General features: G+C 44.8%; 1 protein-coding gene across 1 annotated transcript in view; it reads right to left on the bottom strand.

The window, feature by feature from the left end:
* The window catches only part of LOC134406692 (sacsin-like), a 30,299-nt gene extending 14,584 nt beyond the window's left edge, over window positions 1–15,715 (bottom strand). Inside the window, exons 1-8 of the mRNA XM_063138208.1 lie at window positions 15,628–15,715; window positions 13,244–13,274; window positions 10,312–10,340; window positions 9,820–9,907; window positions 9,131–9,242; window positions 7,869–8,015; window positions 6,633–7,048; window positions 4,689–5,719 (exon numbers count right to left, since the gene is read on the bottom strand). Of these exons, the coding sequence (XP_062994278.1) occupies window positions 4,689–5,719; window positions 6,633–7,048; window positions 7,869–8,015; window positions 9,131–9,242; window positions 9,820–9,907; window positions 10,312–10,334 (1,817 nt within the window). The 5' untranslated portion in view covers window positions 10,335–10,340; window positions 13,244–13,274; window positions 15,628–15,715. The remainder of the gene's footprint in view (window positions 1–4,688; window positions 5,720–6,632; window positions 7,049–7,868; window positions 8,016–9,130; window positions 9,243–9,819; window positions 9,908–10,311; window positions 10,341–13,243; window positions 13,275–15,627) is intronic.
* Between the last annotated feature and the right edge of the window lie 1,809 nt (window positions 15,716–17,524).

Below are 17,524 nucleotides of genomic sequence, written 5' to 3'. Positions count from 1 at the left end.
GCGGCCTTTCCCCTCTGCAAGGGTGGGGGGCCTATTAAAATGGTCCGCCCCCGGAGGCTAATGGACTCCGATGGATTCCAGAGGGCTCTGGGGGATTTTCCTGCTGATATGGCCGGTGCTCCTGTCGAAGCCCAGGTCGCTCTGTGGAATGCAGAGATGACTCGGGCGGTTGACACGATCGCGCCCAAGCGTCCTCTCCCTCTGAGCAGAGCCCGGTCAGCTCCTTGGTATACATCTGAGCTGAGGGCGATGAAGCAAGAGGGGAGACGGCTAGAACGCAGGTGGAGGAAAACTCGTGCTGGGTCTGATCGAACACGGGCTAGAGCTCACTATCGAGCCTACTCTGTGGCGGTGAGGGTGGCAAAGAGGCAGTTCTTTTCCACCAGCATTGCGTCTTCTCGGTGTCGTCCGGCGGAGCTTTTCCGAGTGGTTCGTGGCCTGTTACACTCTGGGCCAGGGCGTGAGATAGTTGAACCCTCGGTAGCACGCTGTGACGAGTTTGCACGGCACTTTGAAGATAAAGTCGCTCAGATTCGTCCGGCTCAGTTTTATTGGATGAGTTTCAGTTATTGAGGCCCGAGGATGTGGACAAGGTGCTTGGCCAAGTCCGGTCGACCACCTGTGTGCTTGACCCTTGCCCCTCGTGGCTCATTACATCAAATAAGGAGGGGATCGCCGGCTGGGTCCAGGAGGTTGTAAATGCCTCCTTGAGAGAGGGAGTGGTGCCGGCCTCTTTAAAAGAGGCGGTAATTAGACCACTCCTGAAGAAGCCTAATCTGGACCCGGAAGATGTTAACAACTACAGGCCGGTGGCTAATATCCCTTTCCTGGGCAAGGTGCTTGAGCGGGTGGTTGCAGGACAACTCCAGGCACTCTTGAATGAAACGGATTATCTAGATCCATTTCAATCGGGTTTCAGGCCTGGTTTTGGAACAGAAACTGCCTTGGTCGCCCTGTGGGATGACCTCTGTCGGGAGAGAGACAGGGGGAGTGCGACCCTGTTGGTTCTCCTGGACCTCTCAGCGGCCTTCGATACCATCGACCATGGTATCCTTCTGGATAGGTTGTCTGAGCTGGGAGTTGGAGGTACTGCGTTGCAGTGGTTCCGCTCCTACTTGGATGGCCGATTCCAGAAGGTGGTGCTGGGGGATTATTGCTCTGTGCCGTGGCTCCTAAGCCATGGGGTTCCGCAGGGCTCTATTTTATCCCCTATGCTGTTTAACATATACATGAAGCCGCTGGGGGAGGTTATCCGGAGATGTGGACTGAGGTGTCATCAATATGCGGATGACACCCAGCTCTACCTTTCCTTTTCATCAAACCCAGGTGAGGCAGTGACTGTTCTGAACCAGTGCCTGGGCACGGTAATGGACTGGATGAGGGCTAACAAACTGAGACTCAATCCAGACAAGACGGAGGTACTGTTAGCGGGTGGTTCATTTGTCCGGCGAGGTGATGTTTGCCCTGTCCTGGACGGGGTTGCACTCTCCCTAAAGGATCGGGTCCGTAGTTTGGGGGTGCTCTTCGATCCAGAACTGTCACTTGAGGCACAGGTGAACTCAGTGGCAAAGAGCACCTTTTATCAGCTTAGGCTGATATACCAACTGCGCCCTTATCTGGACAGTGATAGCCTAGCTACAGTTATCCATGCTCTGATAACCTCTCGTTTGGATTACTGCAATGCGTTATACGTGGGGCTGCCTTTGAAAACGGTCCGGAAGCTTCAGCTGGTACAAAACAGGGCAGCCCGTTTACTAACAGGGACTGGCTGGCGAGATCACATTACGCCAGTCCTTTTACAACTTCATTGGCTGCCAGTCCAGGTCCGGGCCCGATTCAAAGTGCTGGTATTGACATTTAAAGCCCTAAACGGTTTGGGGCCAGGTTATTTGAAGGAACGCCTCCTCCCATATGTACCTACCCGGACCTTAAGATCATCTACAGGGGCCCTTCTCCGTGAGCCCCTGCCAAAGGAAGTGAGGCAGGTGGCTACTAGGAGGAGGGCTTTCTCCGCTGTGGCACCCCGGTTGTGGAATGAGCTCCCCAGAGAGGTCCGCCTGGCGCCTACACTGTACTCCTTTCGTCGCCAGCTGAAGACCTTTTTATTCACTCAGTATTTTAACACTTAATTTTAACTTAAATTTAAATTATACTGTTTTAACTCTGTATTTTAACCTTATATCAATTTTGCTGCGTGGTTTTATCCTGGTTGTGCTTTTTATATTGTATTTTGTATTTGTATTTTTAACTTGTTGGTTGTTTTATGATGATTTTAATTTTTGTGAACCGCCCAGAGAGCTTCGGCTATTGGGCGGTATAAAAATGTAATAAATAAATAAATAAATAAATAAATCTTGAAAAAATTTCCACTGCACACCACTGATTCTACTGCAGGTGTCAGGGGACAAATGAAGCTGATTAATTAAACCAGGCTTCCCCCACTTGATGCCCTCCAGATTATCAGGAACTCCCATCAACTCCAGACAGCATGGCCAATGGTCAGGAAGCCTGGGAGTTGCAATCCAAAAGATCTCGAGGGTGCCAGGTTGGGGAGGCTGAATTCGACCATGTGCAGTAGAAGCAAGAAGCCCCTTAAAACTTCTTTGTCCTCAATAAGGCGATTCTCACTTCCTTTGTAGGTGATCAAGCAAACGGCTATCATGAACACCATCTGTGCTTGTTGTGTATTTCTATAAAACGGCCTTCCCCAGATGTGTTCCCCCAATCACCCCCTGCCAGCATGGCCATTGATCACGCTGGATGGGCTGATGGGAATTGCTCACATCTGGAAGGCACCAGGTTGGAGAAGGCTGCCATAACCTCTTCTCAACCAGCACATTTTAAGTATGCCAACTCAACGAGAGAGATCTTAAATTTCCAGTGTTCTCTCCTGCAAAAGAACACTGTCCTGTGTTCTGGCTGGCATGAGCATTTCACAATCAAGGGCTTCAGACTATGCTCTCAGGGAACATTTTTGGATTCAACACCCATCTTCTGCGTTCAGAAGTCACACCAAACCATGGTTTGCATTTAAATCCAAACCTACGTCAGATTACACAATCATGATTTGCAAGGAGCCAGCAAGTCACAATATAAAACCATGGTTTGAAGCTGATATTATATGCATGATGGGGTTCTCAAGCAATCAAAGGGCACCCCACCCTGTCCAGGTTGCATAGCCCCACTGTCCACGCATTAGGCATGGATATCTATAAGGGAAAGCTCATAGACTTTCCATGCAATCTGGAGCCCCAATCATGCAGAGATCCAATTTACATAGAAAGCCTGCATACATACAAGTTCTACATGCATTGGCTTTAGCCCACAGATATCCATGCCTAAGGTACGGAAGTTGGGGGGCAGGGACACCGTATGACCTGGGTGGTGGTGCCAGGGGTGCAGCCCTGCTGCCCCTAAATGATGCAAATGCCTCCTTACCCATGAAACGCATCCAGAGGGTTTGCCATTGCATCCAAGGTTAGAAACCATTGACACACCATTGCTATAGCCATTGCTCCACCCAAAGAGGCTGATACACCATGGAAACAGGAGTGAATCTTGGGCCGTTTAAAAGCAAGAGCAGACAAGCAGCTCCAAATGTTTAACTGTCCTGCTAACAGGTACATTTGGAAATTCAAACTATGCTGTGGGTTCTTAACTATGTTTAACACCAGCAAACTGAGACAGGAATGTTTCCACTTGTAGAGATGCATTGTTTCATAAAATTAATTAGTAACATAATTAATGAATACAACAGGCCAAACTGCGCAGTTGGAATGGATACAATACTAATGAAATTTAAAGTATCGTAGTTAAAGTTGCAATTAACTTTTTTCAGGTGACTGTCGCTAGAAAGCTCATATATTTATGAGCATAGTTATTCAGGCAGGCTTCACATAGCATCGTAATAGTTTTCAGTGCCTCCATTGTCCATTTAAATTTAAATGATGTAGTAGCAATTAAGTTGCCTTGTCTTAAAATATTTCTAAGTATTTCCCCACCCACCCCCCAAAAATGATTCCCCAGTAAGTTTGAATTTGTTTGAATGAAACATTTTAAACTACACTCTGTTGCATTTTCCCTCAGAATCAAATATTTCACTTCATTACTTTTGGCTACCAAGAAAAAAAAAACATTTTAAATGTTTATACAATATCTAATATTAACATGACATGGTTTTTCTAGTGTTCTTTTCCAAAATGTAAGTCAAACAAACATCTTAAAAATCAGGTTTTTGTTAATTCAGGGCAGTTAAAAGAAATTCAGAAAATTCATTGATTCAAACATTTACCAGAACACCCATATCACTATATCATCACTATATTTTGGAACTTGTAAACAAAACGTAAGAACGGAAAATCCTTTTATTTTCATGGTTTGGCATGATGTCAGACTCTGAAAAGAGCCATAGTGAAAGCCATCCTTCCCCAACCTGAGGTGCTCCAGATGTGTTGGACTATAATTCCCATCAGCCCCAGTCAGCAAGGCCAATGGGTCAAGAATGCTGGATGTTGTCATCCAAAACATCTAGAAAGCACCAAGTTGGAGAAGGCTGGCGAAAACATTTGTGAACCGTTTTGCGTGATGCTTACCCTTACGCAAGTCCTCTATCTGGAATATCTAATAGGGATGGACATCCCATTGAACAATGGGGCAATGCTGGGGTATCTTGTGGATACACTGCTCACCTGGGGAAGTTATGGTTCTCAACAAAGACCGTCTCTCCGGAATCTCCAAAGGCGGTAAAGTGTCCTTTGGCTGTGGGCAGCAATGGCAGACCCTCCAACTCCTGGTAACACTCATCTCCAGCCAAGTACTCCAACACCAAGTATTTCTCCAACAGAGAGAGCCCGCAACAGTTGCTGTTTGCCCGGCGCAGGGTGTTTCTCACAAACTTCGTTGTTGCCTCCTTCACTTTTGCCCCATCTTTGGTGCCCAGCGCCAAGGCTCGGCGCACATGAGGAGGGGCAACAGCCACCAGCAATCCTGCTGCAATGAGAGCCTTCTCCAACGCCGCACCCACTGGCTTATCTATCACCTCCTCTGGCAAGAGGACGGCTTCGCGGGGATGAAGCAGGTGACGAGTCCCACCTCCAACCTGCACCAAGAGTTTCATGTCTATCAGTCTCTGGCAGATCTGAGCTACTAAAGGCTTGTAGCGGAGTTGCTGGCTTTTATCTGGGTCCGGCCATGCCCCGTACGGCTCACCGGGATAGGCAGAAGTCAGCAGCACCATCTGGCAATAAGCCACAGGCAGCATCTCTTCCATCAGCAAGTGGTTCCAACGGCCGTCATCTCCCCGCGCCTGGGACCCTTCTTCTGACCATTGTATGTGTCTTCGGTCATCCGTCAGCTGGAACGGGGCACTGATGTGCAGTGGCAATCCTGTCATGTTTTCCTCTGTGGCAGGGAGCGGTAAGACGCAGTTGAGGCGCCCGGAGCACCTGCCTTGCAAATAGTAAGCCAAGGACTGGGCTGGCCTAGAGCTCACCTTGCCTGAGAGATCCCACAGTTCTGGGAAGGCATCCTTTTTAGCTTCAGCTGACAACACCAGCCAATCGCAACTGGTGGCCTGTCCAATCCCAGTGCCACGTACAGCAAGGGTTTTGATGTGGGCAGCCGTGTCCAACTTGGTGCCAGTGACGTCATCAGGAGAGTGTGATCCATGGAGAACAGTGCCAGGAAGGCTGACTCGACTCACGTCTAGAGATGTGAAGGCCTGGGGGGAAAATGAAAAAAATTGGAAAAAAACTGGGTTTTCCCCGTTTTCCCCCAAAACCTTCTTTTGTTTGGTTTCCAAAAAAATGAAGAAAAATGGATTATGGGATGTTTTATTTTAGCATGATGAATAAAATGTTTAAGACAAGGTGTTCAGATATTTACTTCTCCAAATGATGTCTAAAAACTATGTACAGTATTAGATTATTACAATTTCTGTGCACCGAGGACAAGCAAGTCTTAGGTTGAAAATTGAGACTACAGCTCTCAAATGCAAGAGCAAGATGCATTTCTGCCTCTAGGGGGCACTGCCACTGAAGCAGAGACTGAAACTGGTAGTGATAGCTATAGCTCAGAAAATGTCTGATTAAATTTCATGCATATTCACTGAATCTTGGTCCCCCCCCTTTTTCCCCTCAATTCTTTTTATGGGAATGGGTGTGTTATGTCCACTTGACACTGTGGAGGACTAACGGAGACATAATTTTCTTTGTTACTAATGTTGATGGTTTCCTCTGTTGTTTTAATTTTTTTTTAAACTCCTCATAAACTGGCAAAACCAAAGAGGTTCCTTACAGTTCAGGTGTTCCTAACAGTTCAGGAGCTTGTAGCCCCATTTGTTACCCAAAAGGTAAAAAATAATGATTAAAAAAGTAAATTCAGTTTATAATATTTGTTTGAATACACTGTACTTTTAATATACCAAATGTAATAATTTTATGCCAAACCAACTTGGACATAATTACATTTTATGTTTCTAAAGTAACGAAGTCACTTTCAATCTGTAAAAAGTGCTAATATTGCATTATTTAATTTTTTCCAAAAATTTCAGGTTTTTTCCTGAAACCCCCTGGAAAGAAAACGTTGTTTTCCCATGGCTTCAAAATTCCCAGAAATTTTACATCTCTACTCACGTCTGACCCAGGAAATGGACGAGTGGAGGCTTCGGCTCTCAGCAGCTCCCTGATGGCGCCGTCGGATCCAACGAGGCCCAATGTCAACTTCCGAATGTTCCTGAGGAACAGTAAGCTAATGGGGGCATCATTCAAGAATGAGAGCAGCAGCTCCCGCACCCGTTCTGGGCTGTAGAGGTTTTCCGAGAGCCTCGAGGGACTCTGTCGTAGTGGGAAGCGAAACAGCGTGCCCGGGAATCGGCCCTCAACAGTTGGGCAAGGCTTGCCCAGCGATTTCAGTATTGCCCAGAACGGTTGAAACTGGTCGGAAGCCTCTTCCCATTCGTCCACACTACAGAGCTGACCCCCGTCATTTAACGCTGTTTGTTGTGGATCCAGCACTCCCAAACACTGATCAGAGAGTATAGATGGGAAATCTGGAGGACGAGAAGGGAAGAAATTCAGTCACAAGGATGTGAGCGACCCCTGCCTTGGTTACTTTCCCCTCTCGACATTCCTATTTCTCATGCAAACAAACTATATGTTTGTCTCATGCAAACAAACTATATGTCTCATGCAAACAAACTATATGGCCTAATCACAAAAAAGGGTGAAGGATGTGACACTGATATACACTGCGTCCGTTTTAAGAAAAACTCCATGCCACCCTGAAATCCTGCAAAATTGGGATTTATTTTGCCTCATTTGATTTGATGTATACAAAGCATAGAATGGCAGTTCCCCAGAAAACACAACAATTTTTGTGGGTGGTGGTGGTTGGAGATAGTACCTGGTTTATTTATTTATTTTTTAAAATGAAGCTCGCTCTCCCTCTCTCCAGAGAAACTGTTCTATAATCACACACCTTCCTCCCAAGCATGTGCCCTCTGGTTTTGAAGACTTGCCATTCCTCCAGTCAAGAGATACCTTAAGGAAAATAGTGTTGTTTACCCAGGGCTTTTGAGCTTCCTGGTTCTTTGGCCCAATTGTTATAGGCTGCATCACACGGGAGAAGAGGGGCAACAAGGGGTTTGAATTGAGTATTTCCCCTCTATTCCGTTCCATTGAGTTCTATTGAGGCAGCACCATCTAGTGACAGAAGATCCTGTTGGTTTTATCCCAGGATTTCCAAAGGATCCAGCGGGAGAGGTCTTGGTTGTTGACAACATCATGAAATCGTCCTGAAAACATATGTGAGTGGCTGATCACGAGCGTGCAATAAATCACTCGTTTAGAGGAGCCCACAGAGCTTCTCACCTGTGATATGGTAGACTGAGTTGAAGCCCAAGCCAAATCGACCAACGGTGGAAGGGTCATCCTCTTTGTGACTGACACCTGGACTCTGGATCCCATCCCAGTCAGCTTCGGAGAACTGGGCAGTATTGTAGGCAAAAAGGGCAGGGCCTAAGAGAAAGGAACATGATCATGTCAAGATGTTTTAAAAACCATTTATACGCTGCCACATCTCTAAAGAGTTCTAGGTGGCTCACAACAAATAAATAATTGTATACATTCCATGCTGGGAGTTGTAGGAGTTTTTTCTGTCTAAGTATGTGCAGCTAGCCTCCCCGCACCCCTATGGAATTCCCTGCCTCTGGAGGTTAGGGAGGCTCCAACTTTATATTCCTTGTGGCGCCTCCTGAAAACGTCATTGTTCCAGGAAGCCTTTCCTTAATGACCAGCCACGTTTTATGGTTCACTTTTGATTTTGCTTCTTTAAAAAAAAAATCTGTTTCAAGGTGTTTTATTCTGTTGTTATTTGATTTTATCTTGTACACCACTCTGAAATTTTGAATGGGGAGTGGTATATAAATATTGTAAATAAATAAAAAATAAGTTATACCTCTAACATTTAAAAATATCTCTATCTGTAATGATAAAAGAGGATGTCCCTCTGTCACTGTCATAGCCCCAAGACCATAAAACCTGAAACATAGCATGCATACTAAGGGGACCCTACAGGTATGCCCAAGGTTATTTAAAAAAAAGGTGGGGAAGCATTAAAGCCCATGTTGCATAACTTCAGACACCAAGCTATATCGTCAGAAGCCAACATGATATGCGGCAGTCTACCCCAATCTGGTGCTCTCCAGATACTTTGGACTACAATTCCCAGGATTCCTGACCATTGGCTATGCTTACTGGGGCTGATGGGACTTGAAGTCCAAAATATATGGATAACACCAGTTGAGAGAAGGCTATCATTGCCAAAAATTTCTGTTTGGGGCCGAAATAAAACAAACAGATTGGTATCCATTTGAAAGAATAAATGGGTGTACACCGGACATCAAAAGCAGCAGTATTCAGAAACTTATAGAAGACTATTTCCATAGTCCAGGACCAGGCTCACTGTGGCTGCATAGATTGTCGTGGGTCATCCTGGGCGTGGCAGGATTTTCTATCCCAAGTGCTACAACATCCTCTTCCCACAATCATTGTCCACCTTCCCTCAATTTAACGCATGTGATGATTTCTCTATTGGTCTCAGCAGTCTCCACTCATGGAAGCTGGATCTATACCTTGGGCACTCGCCAACCCCTCAGAAAAGAGGCTCTGCGTTCCAAAACTCCGTTCATCGTAGAGTAAGATCACCTCTTCAGCACCCGCATCATCTGCATTCTGGATCAGCTCCTTCAGGAAGAAACAGGGAATTGGGGGAGTGGGTGAGAGTAGGAATCAAATCCAGTCATCAACACTAACCCAGTTCATGGAAATTGCTCCAGAGCTTCCCGTCTCATCTGCTGTAAACTGATAGACATCCCTACCCACTTTTTCTCTTCAGGGGATCTGGAACTCCCCCTCTCCAAACTTTAACCATTTAGACTCCAGCCAGAAAACAGGAATCTCACCGCAGCCATGGTTCTAACCCACTTAACCTCCACCCCAGTTCTCCTGGGAACACACACAAGATTGTATGTGCTCTATTATAATGCAAAATGCCTCCATGCCAGAAATGTAGCCCCTGGTCTCTAGCCTTTTTAATATGGGACAAAGCCCATGTGGCATCCCACCCAAGCACTTATGAAGACATTAAACCCATGTCTTGCTTTAAGTACATACATGTACATTTAATCAGCCGACTAATCTACAAAACCACACAGGATCCATCAATTAAGGGTTTGTAACCTCAGGTTCCAATGCAATGAACTTGAGGCCATTCCTCTCTTAGAAACCCCAAACAAAAAAAGGCCATCACTTAGCCCCTCACCTTTAAGATCTGACCCCCATCTGGGTATTTGCGAAGGATACCCTGCAAGTATTTGAGGACAGGGGGTGACCTCTGTCGAAAGCCCTTCCTGAAAGAGATGGGCAGAATGTACAGTGGTTACAGTATCCAAGAAAAAGGGAGAGGCTGGATTTAAAATTAAATCCTCATTCAACTGTTGTCAGGAGGCTTTGGCTTTATGTACAACTGCACATCCCGATATAGACCAATGACAGAGGGAGGGTGGAGTATTCCACAATTACGACTTTATTATGAAGCTTATCAGCTTTGATATCTATTGACATTTATGGATGATAATCAAAATAACTATTGGTCAAATATCGAAGTGCCTTTATTAAATCAAGAAGATGCTCAGTGCATTCCATTTCTTAAAAAAGAACTTAACAAAACTTTAATGAATCAAAATTCTGGCATGCTCCCAATTTTTTAGGATCTGGAAATATCATAAAGAACAATTAATGCTGGGAATATCACCTTTGATTCCGATCCATGTTCATCCCGAGCTTAAAAACAAAGATAGGAAAATTAATGCAAAACCACTTCAAGAACAGAACCTATATAGATTAAGAGACTGAAAACCTGCAACGAATGGCACGAGACTTGGAGGCTTCAATTACGACAATATAACATAAATGGGCTAACGTGGTACCAATTGAGTACCTTTATAAGGCAACCCAATATTAAAGAACAAGGAATTACTCAGTTTGAAAGGTTGATAGCAGACTCTACAGACACACAAAAGGGATTAATCTCTGTGATTTATGATATTTTACTGAGTATAGATATGGGCTCTATGAACAATCTAAAACAAGTATGGGAAAGAGACTAGAATATTGAAATCAAAGAGGAATGGTCTTATCTTTGGATGAAATTTCCCTACAAGTCCACATCAGCCCTGTTTCATCAATAAAAACAGTTCTGAAATGGTATCTCACCCCTTTGAGGATTTCTTACCTGTCCAGGAACAGTTCTTTTAAATGCTGGTGGGGATGTGATATGGTGGGGTCTTTCCTATGTATGTGATGGGATTGTAAAATGTCTCAGATTTTTGGGACCAAGTCTTTTTGGAAATTTCAAACATAATGGGAACAACTATAACTAAATCTCCAGAACTGGCACTTCTAAACTTATTCCATGGCCAACGTAAAGACCTATTACATATGGAACTGGTGGGATATCTATTAATAGCAGTGTGAGTGCTTATTGCCAGATACTGGAAAGATTTACAAGGAATCTCAATAACTAAATGGTACAATAAGGTATGGGAAGTAGTGCTAATAGAAAAACTGACTCAAAAGTTACGTATAGCAGAAGGACAAAAAAAAAAAAAAATCAGATACGTTTGCCACTGAGTGGGGGACTTTTATTACATGTATGAATAAAGATAGTAATACACATCTAGTCCGAAAAGCCTTCAGAAATATTTAGTTCACTTAAGATCCTTTAAATACAGTGTCCATGTCTATATTGACATGTGTAATATCCCCCTAAGATTTTTATTTTATCTTTCATGACCATGTTTTATTTATTTATTTATTGCATTTCTATACCACCCAATAGCCGAAGCTCTCTGGGCGGTTTACAAAATTAAGACAATTCAAAACAACAGTATAAAACGATAATATAAAATACAATATAAAAACACAACCAAGATAAAAACAGCAGCAATGCAAAAATACAAATTTAAAACACAAATTTAAAACAGCAAAGTTAAAATTTATTTATAGACTGTTAAAATACTGGGAGAATAAAAAGGTCTTCACCTGGCGTCTAAAAGAATATAATGTAGGTGCCAAGCAAACCTCCTTGAGCTCATTCCACAGCCGGGGTGCCACAGCAGGGAAGGCCCTCCTCCTGGTAGCCACCTGCCTCACTTCCTTTGGCAGGGGCTCACGGAGGAGGGCCCCTGTGGATGATCTTAAGGTCCGGGCAGGTACATATCGGAGGAGGTGTTCCTTCAGATAGCCTGGCCCCAAGCCGTTTAGGGCTTTGAATGTTGATAATGTTTTGTACTAAACATGTTGTTTGAATTATTGTGAAATATTGTTTTTTTCCCTCTCCCCCCTTTTCTTTTTTCTTTTGTTTCTATTTGCATGTGTATATATTTTCTTGGTTATTTTCACTGTATTTTATGTATATTGTTCATACATTTTTTTTTAAAAAAAAAACCTGCCCCACATGGCAAGTCCTACATGCACATTGCAGCATTTGCCTGCCGTAATATTGTCAAGCTATTGGATCTCACTAGATACAACAGGCTGCAAAAGCGCTTCCTCTGCCAATTAATAAGCAACAAGGTCTTCCTGAGCTCTGGCATGTTCCTGCATCCTTTGGTCCTGATGTTTGGCTTTCTCCTTGATCTTGCCTCTAGAATAGGGTGACCCTATGAAAAGGAGGACAGGGCTCCTGTATCTTTAACAGTTGCATAGAAAAGGGCATTTCAGCAGGTGTCATTTGTATATATGGAGAACCTGGTGAAATTCCATCTTCATCACAATGGTTAAAGTGCAGGAGCTATACTAGAGTGACCAGATTTCAAAGAGGGCAGGGCACCTGCAGCTTTAACTGTTGTGATGAAGAGGGAATTTCACCAGGTTCCCCGTATATACAAATGACACCTGCTGAAATGCCCTTTTCAATGCAACTGTTAAAAATTCAAGAGCCCTGTCATCCTTTTCATATGCTCACCTTACTCTAGAATGGTCTTCTGGTCCTGACTTTCAGCATGCTCCTGCCTCTAGAATGGGCCTTTAAAACTCAGGAAGACCTTGTTGCTTATTAATTTGGCATTTTCCTGCCTCTAGAACGGGCCTTTGGTCCTGGCTTTTGCAGGATCCTGATTTGCTCTGATGTCCTAACCACTGATTTGTCTATGATTCTTGGTCCCCAGCTCAACATAGACTGTTGCCCCACCCTGGTATTCATGTAATTCTTTGAGTGATCGTGGGCCAGTCATACTTTTTCTCCATCTATCCCTACTGCCTCATATGGTTGTGAGGATAAAACAAGGGGTAGAACCTTGTACACTACTCTGAGCAGTTTGGAGGAAGAATCCTCCTTACCTGTGAAGGCTGATGACTCCAATGTCAGTGGGGTAGTAAATCTGCTCTGGCTTTCAGTCAGATCTCTAACAGAGCTACCCAAGGTGCTAAAATAGCTAAAGCACCTTGGATAGCTCCTTTAGAGTTCTGACTGAAACCCAAAGCGGATTCACCACCCCATGACATTGGAGCCACCAGCCACCACTGCTCACTGTTAAAATAAAATAAGGAAGTTGCCATCAGATCTCTGATAGTTCTATTTAGCCTATCGCTGGTGTTTCCTGCTGCCCCTCTAGAATCTCAGGGACTCATCTAGGCTCTCCACACACAAACACATGCACACAGACACACATGCTGTTGCTCACCTTTTCTTTTGCCCCTGGGATATTTCGAAATCTAGAAAAGTGGGGAGAAAAATAGAGAATATGAACTGAAAAGAAAAATCACAATGCAATCGCATGGATCTGAATTGAAAATTGGTTCTCACTGAATACGAGAGAACTCAAGAAAGTGCTGTAACATCTTAGCTGGAAGGCAAGCAACAATTTTTAATTTCCAGAAGATAGCCATATTCGTCTCTTGCAGCAAAAACAACGAAGGGCCCTTTCAGAAGACACCTTCAAACGTGGCTTTAACTATGGTGGTTAAGCCAGAAAGCCAGGCTGTGTTCAGAAGACATCTTAAACCATGGCTTTAACCACGGTGAATAAGGCTTTTTGCTTTATTCACCATGGTTAAAGCTGTGGTTTCTTCTGAACGGGGCCAGAGTCATGTAGCACCTTAGAGCAGTGGTGCAGAACCTCCCTCCTGGCGTCCCAACCCGGCCTTCCAGCATTCCCCAGAAGGCCTCGCCCCTTTCCCCTGACCCCGCCCCTTTCCCCCAATTGCCAATTTTGGGTGGTTTCCCAGCTTTTGCATGCAACCCCCACCCCCATTCTAAAAGGTTGAAATACTTCTAAGGTTCAGTTACTGGCAGTAAGAGCTTTAAGCTAAAATTTGTTATTTTGCGTCCACCTCTTTACCCTTAGCCCTGGTCCCCATTGGGATGAGGCTCTGAAGAGCTTCTCAGAAACGGAATGTGGCCCTTGATTTTAAAGACATTAACTTAAACATGTCTTTAACGTAAGTAATTCATAAATATTAAATAAAGACACCCTTATGCTTTTGTGGATGAAGTTGGCTACAGTCCATGAAAATTTATGCAAAAATAAACAATTTGGAAGAAAATTGAAAGTGGTTTACACGTATGCACATATTTATTCGTCTTTAACTAGTGCCCCTGGTCACAGAAATGTTGTGGTTTCCTGAAACAACAGAAATCCCTGCCAAACCTGCTTACTAAAGCAGAAGCCACGTGTCAAACACACACTCTGTGAGAAAAACTTAGCACCGGCCTCCAGACAGAGGCGCACTTGGTAAAAAGTAAGCCACTCATATACACACACACTTAATATTCGGTGTGACTCAGCTCTTCCTCAGAATATTCAGCCTTCTGCAGTAAACCAACAACATGGTCCATCAGTTTCAACCTTCCTCAACCTGGGCGCTCCAGATGTGTTGGATTGCATCTCCCAGAATGCCCCAGCCAGCAGAGCTGGCTGGGGCATTCTGGGAGTTGTAGTCCAACACATCTGGAGCGCCTCAGGTTGAGGAAGGCTGGGTTACATGAAGCAGACAGACAGAAAAGGGGGTGGGAAGACAAGATATGGGAAAGCGTCTGCCCTGGAAGGTGGCTAAGAAATATTTTAACTAAAACAAACAAATTAGTTGTTTCCCTCCCTCCCTCCCCAAATTGGATTTTAAAAATATTAACCAAAGGAAAACAATCACAAAACACCAGCAAGGGAAAGGCTGGCCTGAACTGTATTTAATTTTTGTGCAGCACAATTTGGCATCAAATTGTATTTGTGATCCTGCCACATCAGTGACATCCTCAGCCCCAGTCTACACTTGTAGCAGGAGTAGGCTGCAGAGTCCTGCATTGTGCCAGTTCGGACAGCAGGGTGGGGGACATTTTTAATCAATGGAGGCTGGTGGCTCTGCTTTGGGTGGGGCTTCGAATCCATTTTGGGTTTTACTCGGATCCAGCCAGAATTCTAAAAGAACTATCCAAACTGCTGAACGCTAGCCCCAAAATAGGTTTAGTGCCTTGGAAAGCTCCTTTAGAGTTCTAGCTGGTTTTGACTGAAACCCAGAACGGATTTACAGCCCCAACGAATTCGGAGTCACCAGCTTCCACTGTTTTTAATGCTCCCCATACATTAAAACCGGAAAAAAAACCAAACCCATCCTCCCTCCAAGTAAAAACAGTGTGGGAATTAGAGCGATTAGATGGACAGTAGATCTGAATCCATCAGGGCTCTTCCACTTCTGATGGACGGGTGGAGTAGTAGCTAATCTACCTTTAATACTGCGAATCTACTAAGCACGCTTACTTCGAGTCAAGCCTCGCACGGATTTCAATAGGATTTAATCCTTAGTAAATGCGGTTATTATTTGAGCCAGAAAAATCCGTCCTATGTGCTTGTACTCTTCTACATTAGGTGTAGAGAACCCACGGCCCTCCAGATAATGCTGGGACTACAACTCCCATCATCCATAATACCACTGGCCGTGTTGGTTGATGTTGATGGGAACTGGAGTTGAACGACATCTGGAGGAGGACAATAAGCCTAAACCCCACTCCTCTCTCCCAAAGAACCCAGGAGTCCTGGCAATCGGTGCCCACACCTGTGAATGTACTACTCACCGCCTCAGGGCCAAGCCCAGAAGCCTTTAAGATCACGACGCAGCTCGAAAGGTTTTTCCGACGTTTCTCAATGGATGGAAGCAGCAATGACTGATGCGCTTCTTGCTTCCCGTTACGCTTCTAAAGATTCTCTTAGAATCGCTTATCGGGAAATGGAAACCGAAAGCACTTTTCGAACGCTAGTTTCGGAAAGAGGCGTAGAAAGGTTGAGACCGACGCCAGGCGCGGGGGCGGGGGGAGACGGGAGAGCAGCTTTTGAGCGTGAGATCGGGAGACAGACAAGAGGGAACGTGGGGATGCGGTCCCGGGCACGGAGAGATGAAAGTGGTGTGCAGTCTCTCATGGGGATGATGATGATGATGATGATGATGATGATGATGATGATGATGATGATGATGTGCAAAATAATCTTTGGTTGGTCGGAGTGGGTCACTGTGCAACCTTAAGCAAGTTTACTGCATCTTTTATACACCAGTTGCTGGGGAACATGGGTGGGATGGTGTTGTTGCCCCAGTATCCTGTTTCGACATCTGGTTGGCGAATCTGTGAACAGAGTGCTGGACTAGATGGATCCTTGGTCTGATCCAGCAGGGATCTTCTTATATTCTTATGACCCAGAATTATATGGAATTTCTCTCTCACATACACAAAATTGCCTTATACCAAAACCCTTGCAGAAAATGAGCGCTCCCTCTTTCAGTACTAAAGAAAATGTGAGTTTGCTTAAATCCCCATGTGACTTAAAGATCAAACCACACAATAACTTAGCATGCAGCTGACCCTGTCTTTTTACTCACATGCAAATGTTCAGGCCCTGATCTAGATCAACACCATCACACAGATGGAAGAGGTTTTAAGCTCTCTGCCCCCACATGCCATTTTTTTTCTGAATCTCTCCCCCCCCCCACATACACACACACCATTGGGCTAAAAAAAGTTGGGGGCAGGAGCCGTCTCCTCCTTTAACTCCTCCTTATCTTCAACTCTTGATAATCTTGCTCCATCTACAACTCGGATAGTTCGCCCCTCTCAACCCCAACCGTGGCTCACCTCTTTCCTTCGCTACCTTCGCTCTTGTTCCCGGGCAGCTGAACGCCTGTGGCGTAAGACCAAGGACGGGGCGGACTTTGTCCATTACATATTTGTTCTCACCTCTTTCTCTTCTGCCATTTCACTGGCCAAACAGCAGCACTACTCAACGTTGATCCAGTCAAATGCCAAGCACCCTCAGTGGCTCTTCGCATCCTTCAATTCTCTTCTGAAGCCTAATCCACCATCTCTCCCCGCCTCTCTGGCTGCCAATGATTTTGCCTCTTTCTTCAATGCTAAAATCCAAACTATTCGCTCCGATCTGGCCAGCTCTGCTCCGCTTCCAGCTCCTGTCCCTCACCTGTCAGTTCCTCCTGCAACTCTCTCGGCGTTCCCTTCGGTCTCAGCTGATGAACTGTCTAAAATACTGCGCTCGTCGAAGCCTTCCACTTGTTCCCGTGATCCGATTCCCTCTCGCGTATTTATTAATCTTATCCCCGCTATCCTCCCGTCCTTGCTTCACATCATTAATTCTTCTCTGTCCTCTGGTTCATTTCCTTCTGCTTTTAAACATGCTACAGTCTCTCCCATTCTCAAAAAACCCACTCTTGATCGACTATCTCTGTCTAACTACCGACCTGTCTCTCTGTTGCCCTTTGTCTCAAAGATCCTGGAACGTGTGGTCTACTCTCGTTGTCTTGACTTTCTCTCTAGTAACTCTGCTCTGGATCCCTTTCAATCTGGATTCCGCCCTTTGCATTCCACTGAAACAGCCCTTACCAAGATCACCAATGATCTTCTCACTGCCAAGTCTAAACGCCATTATTCCGCTCTTATTCTCCTTGATCTAACTGCAGCCTTTGACACA

Source organism: Elgaria multicarinata, chromosome 11, assembly GCF_023053635.1.
Source record: "Elgaria multicarinata webbii isolate HBS135686 ecotype San Diego chromosome 11, rElgMul1.1.pri, whole genome shotgun sequence".
NCBI lineage: Eukaryota > Metazoa > Chordata > Lepidosauria > Squamata > Anguidae > Elgaria > Elgaria multicarinata.
The sequence above is the reverse complement of the archived record's forward strand: the minus strand, read 5'-3'. Positions and strand labels throughout refer to the sequence as shown.